Source organism: Parus major, chromosome 3 (genome assembly GCF_001522545.3).
Source record: "Parus major isolate Abel chromosome 3, Parus_major1.1, whole genome shotgun sequence".
NCBI classification, from domain to species: Eukaryota; Metazoa; Chordata; class Aves; order Passeriformes; family Paridae; genus Parus; species Parus major.
Window position 1 is genome coordinate 81,551,320 of NC_031770.1, and position 22,201 is coordinate 81,573,520.

Sequence of the window (22,201 nt, forward strand, 5' to 3'; positions counted from 1 at the left end):
AAATCCAAACAATTCACTTTCATATTGTTCTTTAACAATGCATTACTCCTGAACCACAAGAGAAGTGATGTAGACCTACATGAGAATTATATTAGTAATTTTTTGCCACAGTTTCTTCTACTAAAAAAAATAAACTGCTTTCTTTGTTCCCTGAAATTGAAATTGAAATAAATAGCTATATAATGAAGCATTCTGCTCTACAAGGTACACAAAATTTTTCTACATGTAAATATGCTGGAATTATTTCAAAGGAAAAATAAGTAAGACACATACTGTGACTCGTATTTTTTATATAAATACATATCCCCCACAACATTAATATTCAGTAACTCTTTGCAAATGAGTATTTTTGACTGGAAAAAAGGATACTCTTACACAGATTTGTATGATTTGAATAAGTCTTAACCACTCAAAGCAGATCACGGCATCCTATTAACAATCTAGATTACAGCTCCAGCCAACTCACATGTGTATAAATAAGCATACATATATATATATATATATACACACATATATGCATATATATATATAATATATATATATATTATATACATGTATATATAAATAAAAACACTTGCCCACCATTTAAAAATTTGCATAAGATGAGTCCTGTTGGAAAACTTTTCCAAGCACATGAAAGTCAGAAAGGTATTCCAGGAGCAGTCAGCACAATTTTATTTAGGGGAAACATTTACCTAGACTTTTCAACACTGTCTCTTGTAAAATTGTCACTGACCAAATTTTGGGCGAGGTAAGTAGAAAGCAAGGTTAACTGAAATATTCTGCTGTAAAAACAATTAATTAGGTAACTTTTACAGTTCTTGCTTGACTGCCTGATCAGCAGTTGATGCAAAGCCTATTTACCAGCCTCTTCCTGCTGAAGAAGTGCCCAACGTGAGACTCCTATGGACAGTCAGAACAATCCAACTTTGATAAAACTTTGCTGTCAACCATCTCACTTCTGCATGAAGTGCTGCACTTCTGCTACTTTCAAAACAAGTAGCAAAAGAAATCTAGAAAAGACACACAAGTCTCAAGTTCAGAATCAAATCTGCATGCAGACAGAGATACAAAGTAAACTCTGCCTATTAAAAAGAATTCATAAATTGTACACATACAGCTTTGAGAAGCCTGTGTAATTAAAATCATTCATCAACATATACACCAAAGAGTCTATAAATATGAAATATGAGTGAAGATGTGATAAAAATAGGTTTCTGAACAATTAAAATGATATGAAGGGATAATGTAATGCATGCATCTATCTGTGCTTTGAGGATATATGAATTTAAATGAGACTCTTATACAGGAAATATATGCCCTTCCAAACAAAACAATGACTCCTCTTTCTAAAAATAAAGTAGAAATTACAATTTTGAAAGTGTCTTCCACAGTATCTACTAGAAACAAGTTTTCAGCACCTGGATAGTTGTGCCTTGACAACACCCATGTTCCCAAGGGTACAACCGCTTCAACTCAAGGTTTAAAAAATGCTTAAAAAATAGCACATTTTTCAGTAAAGCTGACATTCCTTTTTATTTATTTTAATAAATTAAGAAGGGATACAAATTTTAAAGTTCTACATTTTCAGAGCATAACATTGAGAATACTTGCTAATTTGCCTTTGGTGAGCAAGCAATCTAGGCAATCCAGAGCAGTTTTTTAGGGTAACCTTTCCCAAAGATCACAGTAAAACATGAATATTTTGTTCTTGTTTGAGCTCTTTTTGCTTACATAACTTTTGATGGATAATGAAGCAATGAAATATTTTTGTGCAATTATTAATGCTAGCAGCTGAGATTTAACTAAAATAGGATCTTCCCAAAATTTCCGTATCCTTTATGGTTTGGCAAGAATTATCCAGTCATTTTCTATTTGGAATTTTTGAGGATGAGATAATAGGGAACCTTGAAATTTTCAGCCTCAGCCTCTACTAAGAGAAGTATATTGGTATTTTGTATTTTGTAATGATGGCACTTAGGGTACTTGAGATATGGGTATCAATGGCACCGAAAAATCCCACTGGTAAATTCATTATTATTTAATAAATATTCTTATTAAATGTATCTTTATAATAAAAATATTTCACAGTAACATATTACAGAAAATATATTTAATAAATATTAATACTGATCTTTGAAATCCTGCTGATTTATTAAAGAGCATTGGTTTTACATAGTATCTTGATGGATCCCTTACATTCCTATAAGAATATTTTAAGAAAATAAGAGACAACAAAGAAGGTTCAAATAATGTTCATAGACTGCATGCAGAACAAATTTATAGTATATAAGCAATAAATCTGCAAACAGCAAACAAAAAGAAGACTTTGTTGTACAGCAATGCTCATGTATTGCTAATTATACTCAGGAAACATTCAAACTAAAAAAAAAATCTAATATTATGTTGTTTCATTAAAGATAAAAGCATATGTTCAGCTCTCAAATCTATCCAATGTTAAAAAGAAACAGAAATCTTTTAATGCCTTGGCCTTGTTTAATTTTGTAGATGAAATAAATAATTGCATTTCAGGAATCCTAAGGTAAAAGCAGTCAGAAAATTAGATTATAAAAAATATACCATTAGAAACAGGAAATGATGGAGCCTAGTACACTGTTCAGGTCCTGCATCACCTCTCCTTCCCCTTCCTCCCACACCCCAGGTTCTACTGTCTTCCCATATTATTCAGTATGCAGAGCAAGAGAAGGTAATGCTGTGACAGCAATTGGGAAGGATGTGTGGATCGTCGACCTGGCTGTTGCCAAAATGAATACATAATGTCAATGTTTGGCTTATCTCAGGAATACTAACTTGGTTTCTCCTTCACCCAGCTACAGATTTTAAAGCCTACTTGAAGGTATTATTGACCTTTCACTTCTTTCCTAGTGACTTTCCTAGTGGCTTCAAAAGTTACTCGGAGAGGAAATGACTGATAACCAAAGCAGACAGCACACTCCCATAAGCCCTGTTTCCCAGGAAACAGCATAAAAACCTTAGGAATTAGTTTTTTAGAACTCATTTATCAGCATGTTAGATTTTATTTAATAGTGGATGTCTAAAATTTTTGAGTTTAATTCCTTCATGAGTTACATGATTCACTATACCAGGCATCTATGATAACTGCACCTTACTTTGTGTTTTGCTAATTTACAGTTTTTATCCCAAGTAACAGCTTTCTTTCCCAATAAACTGACATATTTGGCAACACAAGACAGGCAAATAATTATTCCAGGTACCCTCAAATTGAGAGCTGTTATAAACAAAACTATTTTCACCTTTGATTTCACATTACCCTTTCCCATTTAGTCCTACCTGACTTTGACTCCTAATCATCAATGCCAATTGAAAAATTCACTTTTATACAGAGAACATTAGCACCCCTTTTCTTATCTCCACATTGCTTCCTTTATTAATTGATGGCTCTCCCTGTTTACATGGCAATATTTCTTCTATCTATTAGTCTCAAGAATTGATACATTTTATTTCAACTCTTTGCTGACAATTCAGCTGAGGTGCGTTTTACACATAGGCATAGGCAAAAACTGGAGGAGCTGGAAGCCACAGTGCTGCTAGAAAGCTACAACCTTGTTGCTGTTACTGAAGCTCAGTGGGACAAACCCCATGACTGGAGCATGCTTACTGAAAGCTAAAGAGTGCTCAGAGTAGACAGGGGAGGAAGAAGTGGAAGGGTCACCCTCTGCATCGTGAGCGGGATCGAGTGCGGAGAGTTGTCTTGGAAGAACATTCACGAGCAGCTTGAGAGCCTGTGGGCAGGAGACTGAGGCAACAAAGGGAACCTTGTGACTGGGGCCTACTACAGGCCCCTGGTCAAGGGCAGCCTGTTGACGAAGTCCTTTTACAGAAGGCATTGAGCTGACAGACTCTTCTGATGGGGAGCTTCAGCCTGCTGGACAAGCTAACTTTGTCCTGTAGTTCTTCCGTAATTGTAGCTTTAGTGTATGCTCTGCATCAGCTGAGGCTGTCTGAGAGGGGAAGATGGACAGAATTTTGTTTCATTCATTCTTCTCTAGTTACTTCTATGATCCACTTTACTGAAGTAAATGAGGGTCAGTCAGCTTGGTGATTGCTTTAGACAGTAGTCATTTTCAAGACAATGGATTTCGATTACCATTTGACTTAAGTCTCTATATAAGAACAACTAATTGCTGAGAAAATTTAATTCAATAATAAAGAGATTCAAACATTGACTCCTACTAGACCTCAAAATCCAGGCAACATGTTTTAATATTCATACAAATGAAGCGCTCTTCTCCTGTAAAAGCAAAATCTTTTGCCTGATGAAAATGCACCCATAGTATTCCCCTTGGGACTCAATTAATTACAAAAATTGAAGCCTGCTCGTTTTACACTTGAAAACCACTAGTGACATGAATAGCTACTTTTAAATCTTATTTGTCCCTAAGCAGGAAAGACTCTTGTAAAGCAATGAGTTAAGTCCTGTCTTGGATGTGGCTGACAAAAGATACTGCAAACTCATACACAATTGGGGAAACTTATTGTCACCCACAACTACCTGCAGCAGGTATTAAATGCATACTGTTGCATGTATTCAAGGACCAGAGTAAATTTATGATTACTCTCTTCCAGGAAAATTCAGTCATTAATGAATCATACAAATTGTATCCTAGATAAGAAAATATTCAAATACATGGCTCTGATGAATGTGTGCTGTTTTAACTGCATAAGTATACATACACATTTCATTATATAATTGCTACTGAGATTTAAACATTTCTCTTTCTGCTTTTCAATCCATTACTTTTCAACTTGTTATTTTCATGAAGAATTGTGAATTTTTTCTCACATAAATACCCAGTAAAGGCATTAAACTACTACTCAGAAATCCTGCATTTGCTTTCCTGTTAAATGATATCAATAGTAGTATTTTGAGCACTGGCAAATTTTTACATAAAGGCTTTTAAATGAAACATGAGTGAAAAATTAAAATGGGCAGTAAAGTCCCAAACAGGATAAGAGAAGTTCCTAAAACTATGTTGATGTTTCAGTGTCCCTCCAGATACTGTTAATGCTAGTAACTTCAAAACAACTACCCTAAAGGTAGCCAATTTCTGAATAATATTTTAAAAAAGGAAGGAAATATAACATAACCTTTTTTTGTGTGTGTGGTGTTTGACTGGAGCAGCAATTCTTGACTGAACAGCATCTTCAAAATCAGTATTGATGTTTTAAACATAGCATGAGAAGAAGCAAACAACAACAGACCACTCACTGAAACACATCTCTCTTCCTTCCAGGTCTTGAAGAGACCACTGTTGAAAGAGAGCATGAGCGAGATGGGCCAGAGAGATGAGGCATTTGTTGAACAGGATCTCAACACAGCTCAATGTTAGAATCCCAGAAGAAGCGTTGTTTTTTGGTTAATACCTTAAAACATGAGGTCCAAGAAACAGACACAAATCTCTGTAAAAAACCCAGGGTGAAGGCCAGGATCTTTTGGCCTATAATGGATGCATTAGCCAGGTTCTGAATTACAGTATCAACTGCACCTAAAAGAAGTACAACCAGTGAACTGAATTGCCTACAGTGCTGACAAATGGTGTGACACCACTAAGGATCACACCACAGAAATCCCACGTAATGCAGCACCCTGTGACATACTTGGCCTTGACAGCTTTGAACACAACTGAACTGCAATCAAAGAGGCTAAAGATAAACCTATTTTTCTTCTATCTTCAAAGTAATAAATTAGACTCTGGATTCCCTCACAATAACTGTTTTAAAGTTTCACACAGCTGTATAGGCAAGAGATGTAAATATGGAAAATATAAAGTGTCTTAATTTCTGTTAGACAGATTTGACTTTTAAAGCTAATTCCATATATTATGAACTTACAGCCAGCCTAGATTCACCACAGGAGACTTCCAGGCAAGCTCTAGGATGTCATCTCTGAAGTGCTCTACTTCCATGAGCTGTCCAAAACCTTCACCAGAAATACAAAACACATATGCTACCCAGAACAGCACAGGGAGTTGGGAATCCTGGATTTTCCCTCCCACTGTTGTATTTTTTTTAAATAGGAGAAATGATCCCCTGTTCGAACACATTCTGGACAACAAATACAAATGTCAATAGAACAGGCACATTTCAGTGCCAGTGAGTGACTGATTCAACTATGAGCAGGAGAAACATTTGCTGTGCCTCTGTGGAGGTGGGTGAAGACAGATGTTGTCAAATCCTAAACAGGTAGATTAAGCAAAAAAACAATGTTCCAGTGCTTCCTTTCTGGAGTTTCTACTCCACTGGGGCTGTAATTACATACCATAGCTCCTACCAGAGTTTTCCATGCAAAATGTTTTCCCATGTTTTGTCAGGTAGAGTCCATTTGAAAGCCAGAGCCAGCGGCTCTGCCAACTGAATACAATCTCACAGAGTTTTATAGTACACTTGGGTCTGCTTGAAAGCAGGACTTGCAAGGAGCCTACATAAATACAAGAGTGGTTCTGCTGACACAGCAGAGTGTGTCAGTGGAGTGACTCAACACAAATGAACAACTTGCAACAGAAAGGCAATACACAGCCTGCAAACCCCCAAAGGTCTCAGCGCTGAGGACTCAGAAACTGGTGATGAACGAAGTGCTTGCTCCACAGATCAGCAGTGACTGTCACACATTTTGCTGTATGGGAGCAACTGCTCATCTGTACCAGAGTTAGACACAGGATCCTCACACGCTTTTCTGTGGCAGCCATACAGGGATGCAAAACCATGCCAGCAGAAGGTGCAAAGTCACGCCTTGCACAGATGGTTGAACCTCTGAACATTCATGCTTCACCCTGAGCAGCTGCGACTTGAGGTTCCTTTTTTGAGTTATTTCTAGAAGGTTTATTCCAAAATACTGTGTGTCTAACAACTGTGTGCATATTTCTGAGCTGCTCTCCAGACATGAAGGGAAAGGAGAAAATTTAAAAAAGGAAAATTCAAGAGGCCATTTTTAGTTTTTTTGATATAAATAATTGAATGTTTTACATAAAATTACCTTTTGTTTTCTGTCATATACTTTAACTGACAGACTTTTTTTTTTTTTTTTTTTTTTCCTTTTGAAACCTATGTCAATTTGGAGTTTCAGGTCAAACTCTAACACCAACACCCACAGCTTTAGGCAGCTGAATCCAGGAAAAAATTCTGAATACACGTCTTTGCTGGTTATACAGCTTCCAATGCTTTATAATTAGAAACATTTTAAACAATAGGACTGTACAGTTACAGCAAGGAATTCTGCTGATGTTTTTCTTACTTTACATCTAAGGTAGAGATAATGATTCCGTTTCCAATTATCAAAGATTATTTAAAGGTATTTAATATGCTCTGAAAAATGCTGAGATTGCTTTTGAAGATGTAATTAATTAATTAATTACACAGCTACTTCTCTCTGTGAGCTTTTTGAAGGTGTTTCTCACAGCCCTTTGTCCTCCTTGAAAATTCCTGATGGTTTTAATGATGAGGATGGTAAAGGGAAAGCTGTGTCAAATACTACATCGCTGCACAGCTGTCTGTACAAATGCTTTTTTGACAGTGAGGTTAGATACAACAAAATTCTTAATATTTTTAAGCTGGGGGGATTTAAGCATTTTCCCAGAACTGAAATTCATACAGCCTGTGACTCTTTCCAGAAGCTAGCCTTGTAAGTAGTGGCAATTTTTTTAAAAAACCTTTAATCTTGGTATTTTAATCACTACCTGTACAAAGTGTTCCTGGGAGTTATCTGGTGCAGAGCAGGTGAAGAATTAGTTCTACAATTTACACTACTATTTCTGAATGCTACACATTTGTTCATTTTCAATTCAGTTTAAAGAACACCAAACCTCTAATCTGGAAGATTAGATCTAATCTGGAAGATCTAATCTCCAAGATTACCCCTTAGTAATTGGTCTGCACAATTTTTAAACCTTTTTAATGTGTTTGACTGAAATAATGGCTGCCAACAGTACTGAGTCTTTATTATGTCAATATTTTTGTGGAAGCAAGATACAACACATCTCATAAAAAACCATCTGTTTTAGTGAAGTTATTCAAAGAAAATATGTCACTTCCAGATTACGTGGATGTACTCCACCTCTAATGAATGATTCATAAAAATATTTTTCAGACCTGAAACATCCCTGATCTATCAGAGTATTTTTCTCCCATTTAAGATGTGACACCTCTCAATTAAACTTTGCCAGATTCCTCCAATCAACAGAAAGTCCATCTCCAGACAATCTCTGGATTGCTCTTCCACACTTAACCTTATTTCAATTATTTATTGAGTTCTCATTCAGTAAGGGGACAGGAAACGGTTGAAACACTGTACATCATCTGTTATAAAGAAGTCCTTAATGAAGGACTGTTCAAATTTTTTTTTTGTATCCAGTGATCCCCCCCACACACAATAAAGGAGTCACACCTGTATAAGTCCATTCCTGACACCACACAAATGGAATGTATGGTCACATCCTTTCAAAACACTGACCAGGGACACCTCTAATTAAAAATTAAGTCTTGCACCATGCTGACACTAAAGTGGAAATATTTCTGGTATTAGAAACACAAGATTCTAGTCCTGAAAAGATTTCAGCCTGAATGCTTCCTAACCAAAATATAGGTACATCCTTTTTACTTAATGCCCTCTTAATTTGTTAATAGTATTTGCTTGATGTTCATGTTCTGGGGTAAACACTCAATACACAGTGAGCTGGATTCACTTTAAATTAAGGCAAATGGGTACATCCATGCACAGGCATACCAGATGTGCAGGCTCTCGTTTTGAGAGAGGCAACTTTAGAGTTTATCCTAAAATAGGGACCTAGTACCCAGTAAGCATTTTTCAGGTTCCAAGGATTATGGGGATAAGATCTTAATTTGCTCTAATGGTAGTGTAGGTACCTACATGAGGACACTAAATTGGTACATCTAAGTCTCAAAAGATGCCACCATTGTGGCTGTTCCAAGTTACTCTAAAAGTCAGAATGAAAATCAAAAATCCTAAGACAGGCAATGAAATTCATTACCTGTAGGGTATCTTGTGAAAACAGACCAAGGATATTTCAGATGAACGAGGAAATTAACAAAATGATACATGGGACAAAACACACTGATGAATACAAACAAAATGAAATTCAGTCCTATTTGTTGTTTGTGATGGGGACATTATTTTTGAACACTCCACTCATTTGCTTATATATTTCTAAAACACAAATTTACAAGTAGCTAGAGGATGATGGATATCTGAAGCAAACAAATTATTTTATTTAGTTGCTCAAGAAAGAATAAGAATTCATCACATATGAATGAATATCTACAGTATATCTCCATATAGCAAGAGAAACAATGTTTTTCCCCTCATATTTTCTATGAAGCTGCTTTAAACTGCATTTTTATCAGTTATTTAAAAGTTCTGTACCTGGGAATAGGTTAGAACCTCTTGCATGCATGAGCAAGAACTTTTCCAAGTGCTTCAGAGCATTTATTATCCATATTTCAGAAAAGAACAATCACAAAAATCTCTGAGTAGTACTCTTCAAAATGTAAGACAAATTGGTATTTTAAAAATGCATAAAACCAGGAGAATATTACAGTATATGGAAGTTGGATATGAAAGAAGGAAAATGTTTTAAACTTACCCTATTGACACTCCTATTTCTTAAAATAATTTGAATTAGATTTTTCTTAAATTCTTCCATCTTCTTGAAACACTTCTTCAAAACATGATTAGATAATTTAGTATCAGTTATCAAACTGATCAGAACACAAACTCCTTCAGAAAGGAAACTTGGAGCTGGGAATTTGGGACTGTTGTAAAAAACAGTCAGTCCATCAAGCAACTGAGACACTGAATTGCATATGGTAAAAGAATCATTCTCAAGCTGTGAAAAGTCTGCTTGAAGACTTCCTCCTTCTGACAGTTTTCTTATTTCAAGCAAGCATTGCAAAAAATGCACTGGAGCAGTCAGAGATTGGTCCTTGCTAGTATGGAAAAGATGCAGCGGGGGAACTCTTTCCAACCAATGTTTGCTGACATTATGCTCAGATTGGTGAAAATCTGAAGCTATGCCTAAAGAATCAAATGCAGAGTCATTACAGACATCACATCCAGAGTCTTCTAGCTGGCTTGAGTAACTTGTGGGGTTTATATGTTCCTGACCCAGAAGAGTTTCAGCAGAAGTATCCTGTTTTCCTGAAATGCAAACATGAAAATTACATTTGTGCGATGCTTAAATACATGCTTATTGAAAGTGCCATAAGTATCTTCTCCTTTTTGCTTCTATGAAAAAATCATGTAATATCTGTGTATGTTCACCCCCCATGATCTTCCCATGACTAGAATTTAGCTGTGGAAGAAGATCTTTTTAAATTAAAGCCAAAATTTTCAGAGGTTAATGTCTATTTGTGAACAAGATGTTTTACACTCACAGTAATACGAATAGTAATTTTAAAACTGTCAGAAATTTTAAGTTTTCATATATATAATTTAAGTAGACATAAACCAAACAATTTAAGTGAACATCTATATTCCCATTAATTTCCAGGGAAGAAAATGCATGTAAATTTCTGGTCCTCCAAACATTTTCGCTGCTTTTATTCTCAAAAACTCAGACTGCTTTTAAAAGGCAGTGAAAATCTGTTACTGTAACTGCATCAAATAAAATATTCTTTTTTATGTGTACTCTCTCTCCCCAGTCAGGAAAGAAATTCTAACAGTCAAAGTTGAACAGAACATTAGGTTTGATTTTTTCATTATTTAACAAAGAGGAACATTCAGAATCAAAAGCTTCTTCAGTCATCACCTATCTCATACCATCTCCTTCAAAGACACACAAACTACATTACAAGAGGTATACAATACATTCACACCAATAAGTTACTTTTGTGTGCAACTGTAGAATCTCTTTCATCCCATTACACACGTTAAATACATTGAAGACAATGCATCTTGACATAAACTCAGCTCTAGGTGACAAAAGACACCTGTTCTACATGCTACCTCTGCCAAAAGATCACTGTCAAAACAAGCCAGAGAAGTGAAGACCAACACACATAAACATCTCAGTGACATGAGGCAAGGCTAGAACCCCATCTGACCATCTCCTGGCTCAGCCCTGCTTACTGCGGCAGAGTCACAAACTTCTCCCCCTCTCACTCTTGGAAAACATGCCTATACCATCTTTTTCCACTAGGATCCAATCCAGTACTATACTCCTCTGCCTTTGTATTCTTAAATTAAAATAAATTATAGAAGGTTTGGCCTCACAGGAAATAAATGTTATATTTCATAGCAAGTTAAAAAAGCATTTTTAAGACAGAAAACATCCCTAAGCAGCAACCCACAGTACTCTGTATGTTAATAAAACACTACTCAAAAATTTTATTACAGACTTCATTAAATTCACCATTTCAATTTTATTCTGACAATTAATTCAGTCTCTGAAAAAATCCCAGTACCAATGAAAGTACTATTACTGAGATCAAAACTGGAAATGTGGTTTATACTATTCAGTGTTGATTTTCATGTCTTTAATATTCAGACATATTTGAAATTGCACAGTATCGGTACCGGCTGACTCAAAATTAAAGGGCTAACTGTAGGGAAATCAATTGCCATTTCAAGGAGGTAGGAAAAGCTGGACATTTAAGGCCAGCCTAGGATTTTATAGATTAACACTGTTTCCAAATGCCCTGCATACCCAAACTGGGAAAGCAAGCAAAGAAGCAAAGGTCTGACGAACAGGAACAGACATCCATCATTCATGTCTTCTCTCCCTAGGGTTTTGAGCAAAACACATTTCAGAAGAAAAAAATGGAAAGTTGTTTTTGATGCCATTTAAGGAAAATAAGCCTTTCAAGAGAATCCATCTTCTGTGAGTTCCACTATATGGTTGTTTTGTTCCTGTTCTTAATCCCATGGAACAACATGAAAATTGCTCATGAGGATTTAATGAAAAAAACAGAAGAGAAAGGTGAAGAAAAGAGAAAGGGAAGACTAGTACAGTAATATCCACAGAAACCAAGCTTAAGATGTTCCCAAATAAAAGAGGTAGGGTATTCAATTAAGCATTCCTTTTACTAGGAGATAATGCTGCATTTATGGTTAGGTTCCTATCCACTGCAATATCAAACTCCTGTTCCATAATGAGCTTCCAGAAAACCCTGTTACAGTAAGTCCCCCAATATCAATATCTCCCTCTCCCCCAATATTTCCAGCTAAATGAGTAACATAAAATGCTTAAAATTGTTAAGCCATTTACATGTTCCAGTCATTTGGAAAGGAGGTGGCAGTTCTGTTGTAAAAAAAAAAAAAAAGCACCAGGAAATAGTTGTTATTTCCCTCAAAATATCTAGAAATACCTTGTAATTTCTTTCTTGAAAGAAGCTAAACTCATCACTTTGTACTTTACCTACTACTGAAATGAGAAAATAGTCTTGATGTTCACACCATGTGGGTATCAAGTAAATAAATAAATAAAAGGAATGCCATTAAGCCTGCCTCAGACTAACAAGAATCCTTAAATACTAATTTCAAGAACATTTGACTATAAGTGTATTGGAACAAGAAATATGAAAATTTAGTGTGTGTGATAAAGTGACCACAAATTTTACAACACCATAAGTAATGAAATATCTGGTCATGAACAATTTTACAGTGACCTTAAATTTGTCACATCAAATTCAGGTAATATTTAAATTTTTAATTCTAATTTAGGACTTTAGCTCCTTACTAAGTTAAGATCCTGAGCTGAGAAACAAAGCAAGATGTGGTCCCACAGAGAGCCTTGGGGTGCAAAGGTTGAAGAACTCACATCCCTCTATACATATCCCCTAAGGCAGAAAGAGTATGGCCTGAAAATCAGAAGCCACTCAAGGGATGAGGGAGTGCCATAGATACTGCGCAGTGTGTCAGCAAGGTGTGCAGGCACTAGAACTCAGATGTACAAACTGTACAAAACATAGGCTTTCATCAGGGCAGTGAGGTGCCAACCAGCCCATGACTAGAGAATAGGGAGTCTTCAGTGAGTCCTAAGGAAGCAGAGCTCTAGAAAACACCGAAGTCAATCTCATCTCCCATATTCATTCTCTCACTACCCAATGTCGAGTAGAAGAGGCAGCTTGTATAAGATCTGTGTATTAGGAGCTAGAGTGGTAGAAGATGCATTCTTAAGGCACTCTGCTGGTGGCTGCCTCAGACCAGAGAACATTTGAATCAGAAAGGCCAAATGCATGAAGTTCTAAATTTAAAAACTGGAAGAGTTCTCAACTGATGAAATTGCTGTGAAATAGTAAAACAATCTTCAAGGCTTTCAATAAACTTAATCTACCTGCAGTTCCACCACCAACAGGGACTGCAGAACAGAAAAGTGACTTGAAGGTGGCAGAGGTGAGAAGCAAGGTGAAGACATGATCTGAACTCTGCAAAGAAAAAACTACCTCAGTTTCAAGCATTAGACATTGTTTATATTCTCTCATTTCATGAGCAGACACATGGATTATCACTTGAAAATCAAAACCACTGACATCAGATATGTAAATCTCTCTTAAAACTCAGTTACAATTGATACTCTCAGTTCCACTTCTAAAAGAAAAAACAAGAGACAAGTAAAGATGAGACATTCATAGAAACCTCTTTAATGATATGGCATTCTTCTTTCCAAGCAGGCATTCAGTCAATAACCTCTAAAAGGAAACGAAAAACTGAAAGTATGTCCATGTCTACATTTCTCAGGGCTCTGTTATTCTTCACTTAATTTTCATTGATTGGTTTGATTGAAATGCACTTTCCCTGAACAATAAATCAAGTTTATTTTCTTATTTAAAACCCCACGCAGTTTCTTTGCCTTTCTTTCATATGTAACTCTGTTCTGCTGTTTTCATTACTAACCAAGCTGATTGAAGAAAAAAACAACTCCCCTCCTTCATGAACTCTTATGTCTTTAGCACCCCATTGTTGTCCTGCCTGGAACCAAGGCAAACTTCTACGTTCATTATTCCATAATAATAATGCCAAAATATTGTTGAATATTAGAAAATATTAGAATTCTCCAAATAAGAAGTTTTAGAAGCCTTTTATCCCACAATTTGCTTCTGCATCTCCATGGGGTATTTTTTTTTGTAACTGGCTTGGAAAAGAAAAGTATTTTGTTTAAATGCAAGGTGATTTTTTATGCTAAAGGTGCATGCTGACATATTTATCCCATTTAGGGATAATTTCAAAGAAATTAATATAGGACTGAGTATGTAAAATTCTCAAATTGTTCAATGCTAGGGTTTAAATGCTCCTCTAAAGGCTTAAAAGAATATACTTCAATTTGTTAGGGATTTTGCTTACAGAAAGCACTAAACGTTTAGAATTCAGTGAGAACTGAGAAGGATTTTGAGGATATAAACATTCATTTTTAAGGGATCTCTGTAGATGACAGCACAGATCTTCTGCAGTTCAAGTCAAATAAAGCAAACTTGCAGTAAAGATACTTGAGTCAGTTAATGCTCATCAGGCAGCTTTGACAACAAAAGATCAGACAAGCTTTACGATATTGACCATCTCAATGACATGACTGAAATTTGAGTTCTAAGCCAGACAGGGGATATTTCAAAATACTACATGAATTAATGTTACCTTTAAAGACTACCTGACTGAACTGACAGTACTATACTGTAAGCATTATGTCTTTGTAATAATGTTCTGCATTATGAAACACACTGGGCTTTGCTAAAAGACGGGAAATAGCAGCCAGTGAAGACTGCAATGATGTGGATGCAACTGAGGGAGCTGAAGGCTAAAATGAAGTGGACTCCCTAGGAAATCAGCTAAAGTGTGCCTTCATAAAAACATCACTATTCTTTAATACAACATGGTATAAACACTTGGCTTTTCTGTCTTTATATATCCAGAAGGATACAAAGACCTGCTTGACGAACTAGATCCTAAGTTTGAGTTGGGTTTAAGTTACCCAAAAGGGTTGGGAAATCTCCATCCTCAGAGATACTTAGAAAATATTGGGACATGGTCCTGCACAACTGGCTCTAGGTGACTGTGCTTGACAAGAGGCTTGGACAAGATGATCTTCAGTAGCCCCTTCCAACCTCCACCATTCTGTGATTCTGTATTTCCAGGAAAAAAATTGACCGATTCCTAGCTCCCCACAGTGAAATTGAAGGCAAAAGGATCCTAATTGCCATGGCCACACTTCTTAACCTGTTTATACTGTATACATACAGTTTTCCCCAAAACTATCATTCTGTTACCCAGAAGAAAATAAATTAATCTACACTAATTCCCCTTGCGTTTATAAACCTAATTCCTAATAATCACTATGCATCTTATAACAAATTAATCAAATAGTAATGAATTTTTTTTCTTGCTTGGAAAACTGGGTTGGTTTTGCCTCTGAATGGGTTCCTTACACAGAAATCTGGAAAGAAAAGGATGCTTCTTGGGCCCCTTTACCCCAAGTATATGCTTAGAACAGCTGTAGCAATGCCATTGGATAAGACAGGCAGCACCTGTTTTCAAAGGGAGAAAGTTTCCACAACCAAAACAGACCTGTTATCCATGGAAGGAGCAGTACTCTGAGATTTCAGTGAATCATTACACTCCAGCTGGTGCTTTTTGCAGATTGCAAATTAACTTATTTAATTATCCTGAAAAGGCCTCAGCTTTCATAAAGTTCCTCTTTGTGTCAATACAATTATGGAGAACAGATTTATCTCATCATCATATTCCAAGAGTCATATTCCTATAAATCTGTGCTAAACACAATTTAACTTCATTTTTGCCATCTCACAGATCTGCTCTCATTTCTTTGTTCTCCTCATAACAACATAAAATACTTCTTAAGTTGTGAGACATTGCTTGCCATGCTGCCTACTTGCAGCATTACCACTGGTAGATGCATGGGAATACACCAGTACACTTAAGATGTCAAATGACATTTCTGAAGTACAGTTTGTCTGACAGCCCTATGCCTTAGAGAAAAAAATGTTGAGATGACACACTGGGCTGCCCTTATGGATCTGTATGGAGAGAAAGACACCTGTTCTTATTTGAGGTGGATGGAGAGGCAAGATGTAGAGAGGTAGAATGTCTTTATGCAGAAACATCACATCCCTAAGCACCTGAAAAAATAATCAGAACTGTTTTCTATGGCAACATCAAATTAAGAGTTGACTGCTGGCCAGTGGAGAATCCTCTGACCTTACAAAAAGGAAGACAGAAGTAAAAGATACCCCTCAGAGGCTGACAGTTCCTCTGCAATTGTTGTGCTTTTGTACTCCTTCCAAATACCAGGGGGGGAAAGTGATGACAGGACACAACAATCTGTAACAGCTGCTGATTTACACACACTAACCTGAAAAAAATAGCTTTTCCTCAAACAGAGCATGGTAACTTGGAAATTCTAGTCTGTAGTCCTCTACCTTATTTCAATGTCATAGGAACTAAAATTGTTGCTAAGTGCTATTTACAACATATGCAAATCCACATTTCACACTATTTCATCTACCTTCTGGGGAGGGAAATAATTCCCTCCCCAGAAATAGACAAATGTGTTTGTATTACTATTCAGTGAGATGTGGACTGCAGTTATTCCCACTAACAAAGAAGACTCCTTTATGAGGCTGCAGATAACATACCCACTGAGGAAATCTTCAGGTTCTGGTCTGACCTTTCTGAATTCAACTGATTGGCTCCTCTTTGAAAATGAGCTTTAAAAATCTATTATCAATTATGTTCTCTCACCACTCGTTTTCATGTAAGGAGGCAGAGGAAACATCACAAGCTACATTACTTAAGTCATGATGGAGAGCTTTGCCCTTTCAGAAGTTTAAAATACAATTATTCAGAAAATATTTTGACTGGCCATCATTTTTTATGCCATCATCAAAGCAGGACTTATCTGATCCTGTCTTTGTCTACCCAGGAAATCCTGGGGTATAAGATGAGCACCCAGAGTTTCTGCCTCTCCCTTTTGAGCAAGAAATTTCCGAGCCAGGACTTACAGGGAAGTGGAAAGGGAAGAGAAGGCTGAATTCTGTGGCCCAAAGCAAGGCTGCTGGTAAACTGTAGCTATGAAATGTTTATAATCAGTTTTACTTCAGCTGTTGAACTGGCTGGTTCCAGTTCCATAAACTCCCAGTGAGAAGAAATGAGACTGCAGTGTTTTCATTTGTGCTAATCTACAAAGGAAGTTGTTCTCTTTTTTCCACACATACAACTAATTGCCTCAAGAAACACACCAAATTAATGAGTGAAGCAGGAGATAAAAATTCTTTTTTTTTCCTCTGTGTATTATTCCCCAAAAAAAGATACAAGCTTCTTTGACACAGGGAATAGAATTTAGGGGACAGTATCCTGAAAGGTGAAACACAGCCCCAGGATAAAAAACAGGATACAGTTAAAAATCAGACATCCAGGTTAATCACACTGTGACTCAGAGGTCATCATTTCCTTAAACACACAGACACACTGTGGTAGGCTGGCTGGCACATGTGCTACTGTGGAGGCTAAAAACAGGAGGGAACTCCAAGACATGGCAGAAGTTCTACTGTAAATTATCTATAAAAGGTAGAGTAAACAAATTCTAAAAAGGTATGTGGTGAAAATAATCTGGTTTTTATTTTAGTTAGAGGAGCAAGCAGTTCAGTAAATTCCTACCTGGTGCATAAGAATGGAATAACTTGAACCAAGTTTGAAGGTGAAGCTAAGGAAGAGGGAACATTTGCGACAAGTTTTGCTAAGCATATACTCTGGATAATCAATTTGGAACCTTCAAGAGTATCACTTGGAACCAACCAAGATAATAAACATCTATCCTCTAAACTGTCATTCCTAAAATACATGCTTGGCACAAAAAGGGTAGAATACTGCATTCATGCCTTCTTGGGCTGGAGTAACAGCTGCAGGCTTTTCAGAGCCCTTCAACACTTTTTTTCTGCCAAGAAACAATACGATCATTGATTTTATGAACTGGTAAGAGTGAAGGAATTTGTCTTAGAGGACAGGTGCTCCAATCCATGAACCTATCAATTCATCAATGCTTTGTAAGACCCTTTGTCTTTTCTTGTTGCCCCAAAGCAGTGACAGCACAATGCTCAAGTACTATAAATGCTTATTCTTAGAATAACACCAAGAAGTTTCTATCCTTCTTTCTGTGAAATTTTAATCTGGATCAAAGAAAGGCATGAAACTTTGATTTAATATGAAATTTGACTTTTTTTTTCTACCCATGAGCATAGTTGTCAGGACAACACTGTCAAGGTGAAAAATAACAGAAAATTGCAAAAAGATTTGTTTCTCTTCCTCCTCATATGATTGACATATAGCCAAAAGCACCACCAAGGAATAGAGCCCAGGTATTCAGAAAGACAACTGAACAATAAGTCAAGTAAGGAACTTCCAGACACAGCACAGTCAGTGAATACTCACCACTGCACTTTCATAAAAGACACATTAATCTGTAAGAACTCATATCACCAAGCAGCTCACCTGCAGCAAAGCATGCTTCTCCCCCTAAGTTAGGAACCCACAACTGTTTTAGTGTCTCTGCGGACAAAGAACTATTCAGGTGGGACAAAGAAATTTAGGCACCATTTCTTTTAAAAATGGATTTTCTTTTATTTATCCTTCATGTATTTGCACATCCATACTGTGCTCAACCTTATGTGGAGGGGGAAAACAGGTACCACAGCTTCAAAGAGCTCACAAATTTCTCACATTAGGGAAATAAAACTCCATGGGCAGTTTCTAATCATTCCTGAAGCTTCTGAAAGACCTACTACTATTACTACAAACAGCAGGTGGGAAGGGAAAGCTCTCACATTCGAGATGCAAAGCAGAAAAGATACAGCTGCAAAGTGAACCTGGGCAGAAGAACTCAAACTCTTCAGTTTTCAAGAGGCACCAGCAGGAATAAATGCAGTCTCATCCTTACTGCATGAGATTTTTCTGGTGGTGGATTTTGTGAAACTCAGATATTCCTGTATCTAAAGAGCTGTTACTGAAAACAGAAGAAAGCCATAGAAAGGCTGAGGGTTTGAAACATTTTTAAGAAGCTGTATTATTTAAAGCAGAAAACTAACTCTAGAAATGAGGCTGGAGAAATGAGTGGAGGAGGAAAAGGAGCCAGGATTTCTGCAGATTACTTGGTGCTAAAAACAATCCTAGTTATCACCCTCAGCCCTAAAGAACATACCTCTGGTATAATATTAGGTGGTAAACCTGTAAATGATGGCTTGATGGATCTATAGCAGCTTCCAGTTTCACTTGAAAGGATGAAATACCACTTATTACCACTTTTTCTCCTAACTTAGATTCAATCTCCTTGTGCCTTTGTATCTCAGCAGTAGCCACTCTTTAGCTTCTGTTCTCCATGGGCTTGAAAAATCTCAAAACTGGCACAACACACACAAGAAGTATTGTTTTTTATCTTGGGGCAAAAGATGTCAGTGGTGTAGTGGCCCTTATTTCAGGTAGGCCCTGTTTCTACAACCATCTTCCCATACATGCCAACCACAGATGTTCTGCTATTGATATATATCATCACCTCGATACCCCAATGAGTGCATAGATCTCACCAACAGATATTCCATCAGGTACCATTAACAATCTTTCCTTATTCAAAAGCATTTGTATCCAGTGGAACTGTAATCATGAATGCACACTCAGCAGAAACAGTGACATCTATATATGTATAAGACATCTAAAATTAGAAAAGATTTATCACATTTGAAGTCTGTGAGCAAACTTCAGTGTGACTAGGGCACTTAAAATTAACATCCCTTGCAAGAAGTGTTATCTGCCAGGGGCAGTTTCCTCTGCCTATCTCACAATTAAAATTTAGAGTTCAGAGAATCTTTCAAAAAATTAGAACATAGAAGTTGCAAGTGAATTGATTTTCTTTGCTATGTTTTGCTAAATGGTAGTTTTTGCTGTGTTCTGCTTAATCCACAATTAGAATATCCTCTCCAGATATTACATGTTTATAAATTTCTCCTGATAATTTGCAGCCAGTTCTTCAAAACATAAGACACCTGTTGGAAACTGCATCTTAAAGGTTACTTTTAGTCTTAAATGTCATGTTTGCAATAGGTTGCAGAAAATAGACAACAACAAAGTAACAACAGTCATTAAATCACTTCCCTGTAGAGAAAAGTTCTATTATACAAATTAAATACATACACCATTAGAACTTGTAGCTGAAGTCTAATGATCCCTCCATCAGTCAATGTTACCAATTAGAAATCTTTAGGCAAGGCAATAAAGACACTACTGTTTCAGTACAGAAACAGTAGGGTAAAGCCTCATCAAGTTTTCCACCAGGGAACCTTCTAAAAATCTCAAGTCATAATACAATTAGCTATACATCCTGATTTTAGAGATGCCCTCAACAGTGAACTTTCTCTCTCCTTCAGCCCAGAGTGTTTTGACCTCCATCTCACAGGAAAGTATCTCCCCAGAGCCTGAAGAAATCCTCCACTGCTTATTTTCAAGCTCACATGGTGCCACTGATATCTTAAATCGAGCATGACTTACTACACATGCACAAGTCAGAAAAACAGTGCTGTTTGAGACTTTTTTTTTTAGTCTTTAACTAAAAGCTTTCCTGAATCAATAATATCAGACTCACAATATTTTATCATATGCCATGAAAAACATTCACAGAAATAACAGATATACAGCCCTGTTACCTATATTAGGGATTATTGCTTCCAACACTTTAGGCTTAAATTATGATTGTAAAATCTTTAGGGTGGTTAAAAAATATGAAATATGTCTTTAAGACACATTCCAAATGTAAACACATATTAGCTCTTACAAACTAGTATTTTCAAGGTTATATAGCAACATTGTGTATTGACAAGTTTTGCCTGCAATTTTTTTGTATAATACATATTGATTCTGAAGGTTAAATATATAAATTCTTCATAAGCATCAAATTTTCAAGCAAAATCCCATTTCAAATGAATTAAGTGTCTCACTATCTCAGAACTTCGGGGAAAACAAAAAACAGTACACTGAACACTCTCAAAGCTAAGTACAAGAAATGGTACAGGCAACATGAAAGCTGCTTGGTTCCTTGCTATTGCAACACAGCCAGAAATATTTGAGTAACTTACTATTTTCCAAGCAGAATCTTGGAGAGATCCTGTTCAAAAGAAGTTCCTGTCGTAATCGAAGAACTTCAGCTTCCAGCACTTCCACTTTCCGTTTCCATCCAAAATCTTGTTTGGATACAATTTTGGAAAGGTACTCTGTGTATTCTCTGGAACTCTTCCCTGGTGGTTTTGAGTGGATAATTGCAAAAGCCAATGCTAGTTTTGATATTTTCAAAAACGAAATTTCATTTTCTCTTCTGCCTTTGATTTCTATTGCATTAGAAAAACAGAAAACAAAAAGGTTACTTCACAATGACTCCATTAAGGAAATTATGCACAATATCTTCTTGTCTTTGAAAACTGTTCAATAGTGAGGCCAATCCTTTAATTTCTAGTGCATTCCAAAATCACCAAGGAGAACAGAAACACAAGCATCTGTGCAAAAACAGAACATACCATGAGCTGCACTCAGCTATAAAAATAAAATCCAGTGTTTGAGAATAACTGTGGAAATGGTAAGCACTTCAAATAGGCTTATCCTAGCAAAATTTTAAAGGCAAATGTAATCTCCACTAAAACAAGGATGAAAGAAGTAAAAATATTAACTTCAAGAAACCCACCCTGACACTCCCTCCCCCCCGCAAAAGAATTCTAAACCTATGACAGAAAAATTCATTTGGGATTATTTATACTTAAATACAATACATATAATTTCTTGAAAGTTTACCACAAAGTCCCAGTACCCAAAAGATAAAACTTTGAGGCTGTCTCTGGTTTTGTACACCTGGTATTGATGCCCTTGAAGTTTTAAGTCTACATTAAGCATCAAGCCTGCAGAAAGCTAAGCAGACAGCTTCAAAGTGATGCAAGTGCCTAGTAAGGTAAGAGAAGACAGTTTTATAAGCTTTGTTACAAACACTGAGGATGGGCAAAAAGCATTATTAAGAGTCAGAGAAATAAAATATTTAAATAGATAATTGCATCATGTGCAACAGCACAGAGCCTAGGAGTAGAGACGGAAAATGGGAAATTAAAACAAACTAATATTAACCACTCTGTCAAATTAGAAAAGTTACTTTTTTTTCCCTAATTTCACACCATT

The 22,201-nt window shown here is 36.4% G+C and overlaps 1 protein-coding gene across 1 annotated transcript in view; it reads right to left on the reverse strand.

Annotated features, from left to right (window-relative positions):
• MEI4 (meiotic double-stranded break formation protein 4) overlaps positions 1–22,201 on the reverse strand; it is a 71,060-nt gene that overhangs the window by 40,405 nt on the left and 8,454 nt on the right. Inside the window, exons 2-3 of the mRNA XM_015621532.3 lie at positions 21,121–21,369; positions 9,639–10,192 (exon numbers count right to left, since the gene is read on the reverse strand). Of these exons, the coding sequence (XP_015477018.1) occupies positions 9,639–10,192; positions 21,121–21,369 (803 nt within the window). The remainder of the gene's footprint in view (positions 1–9,638; positions 10,193–21,120; positions 21,370–22,201) is intronic.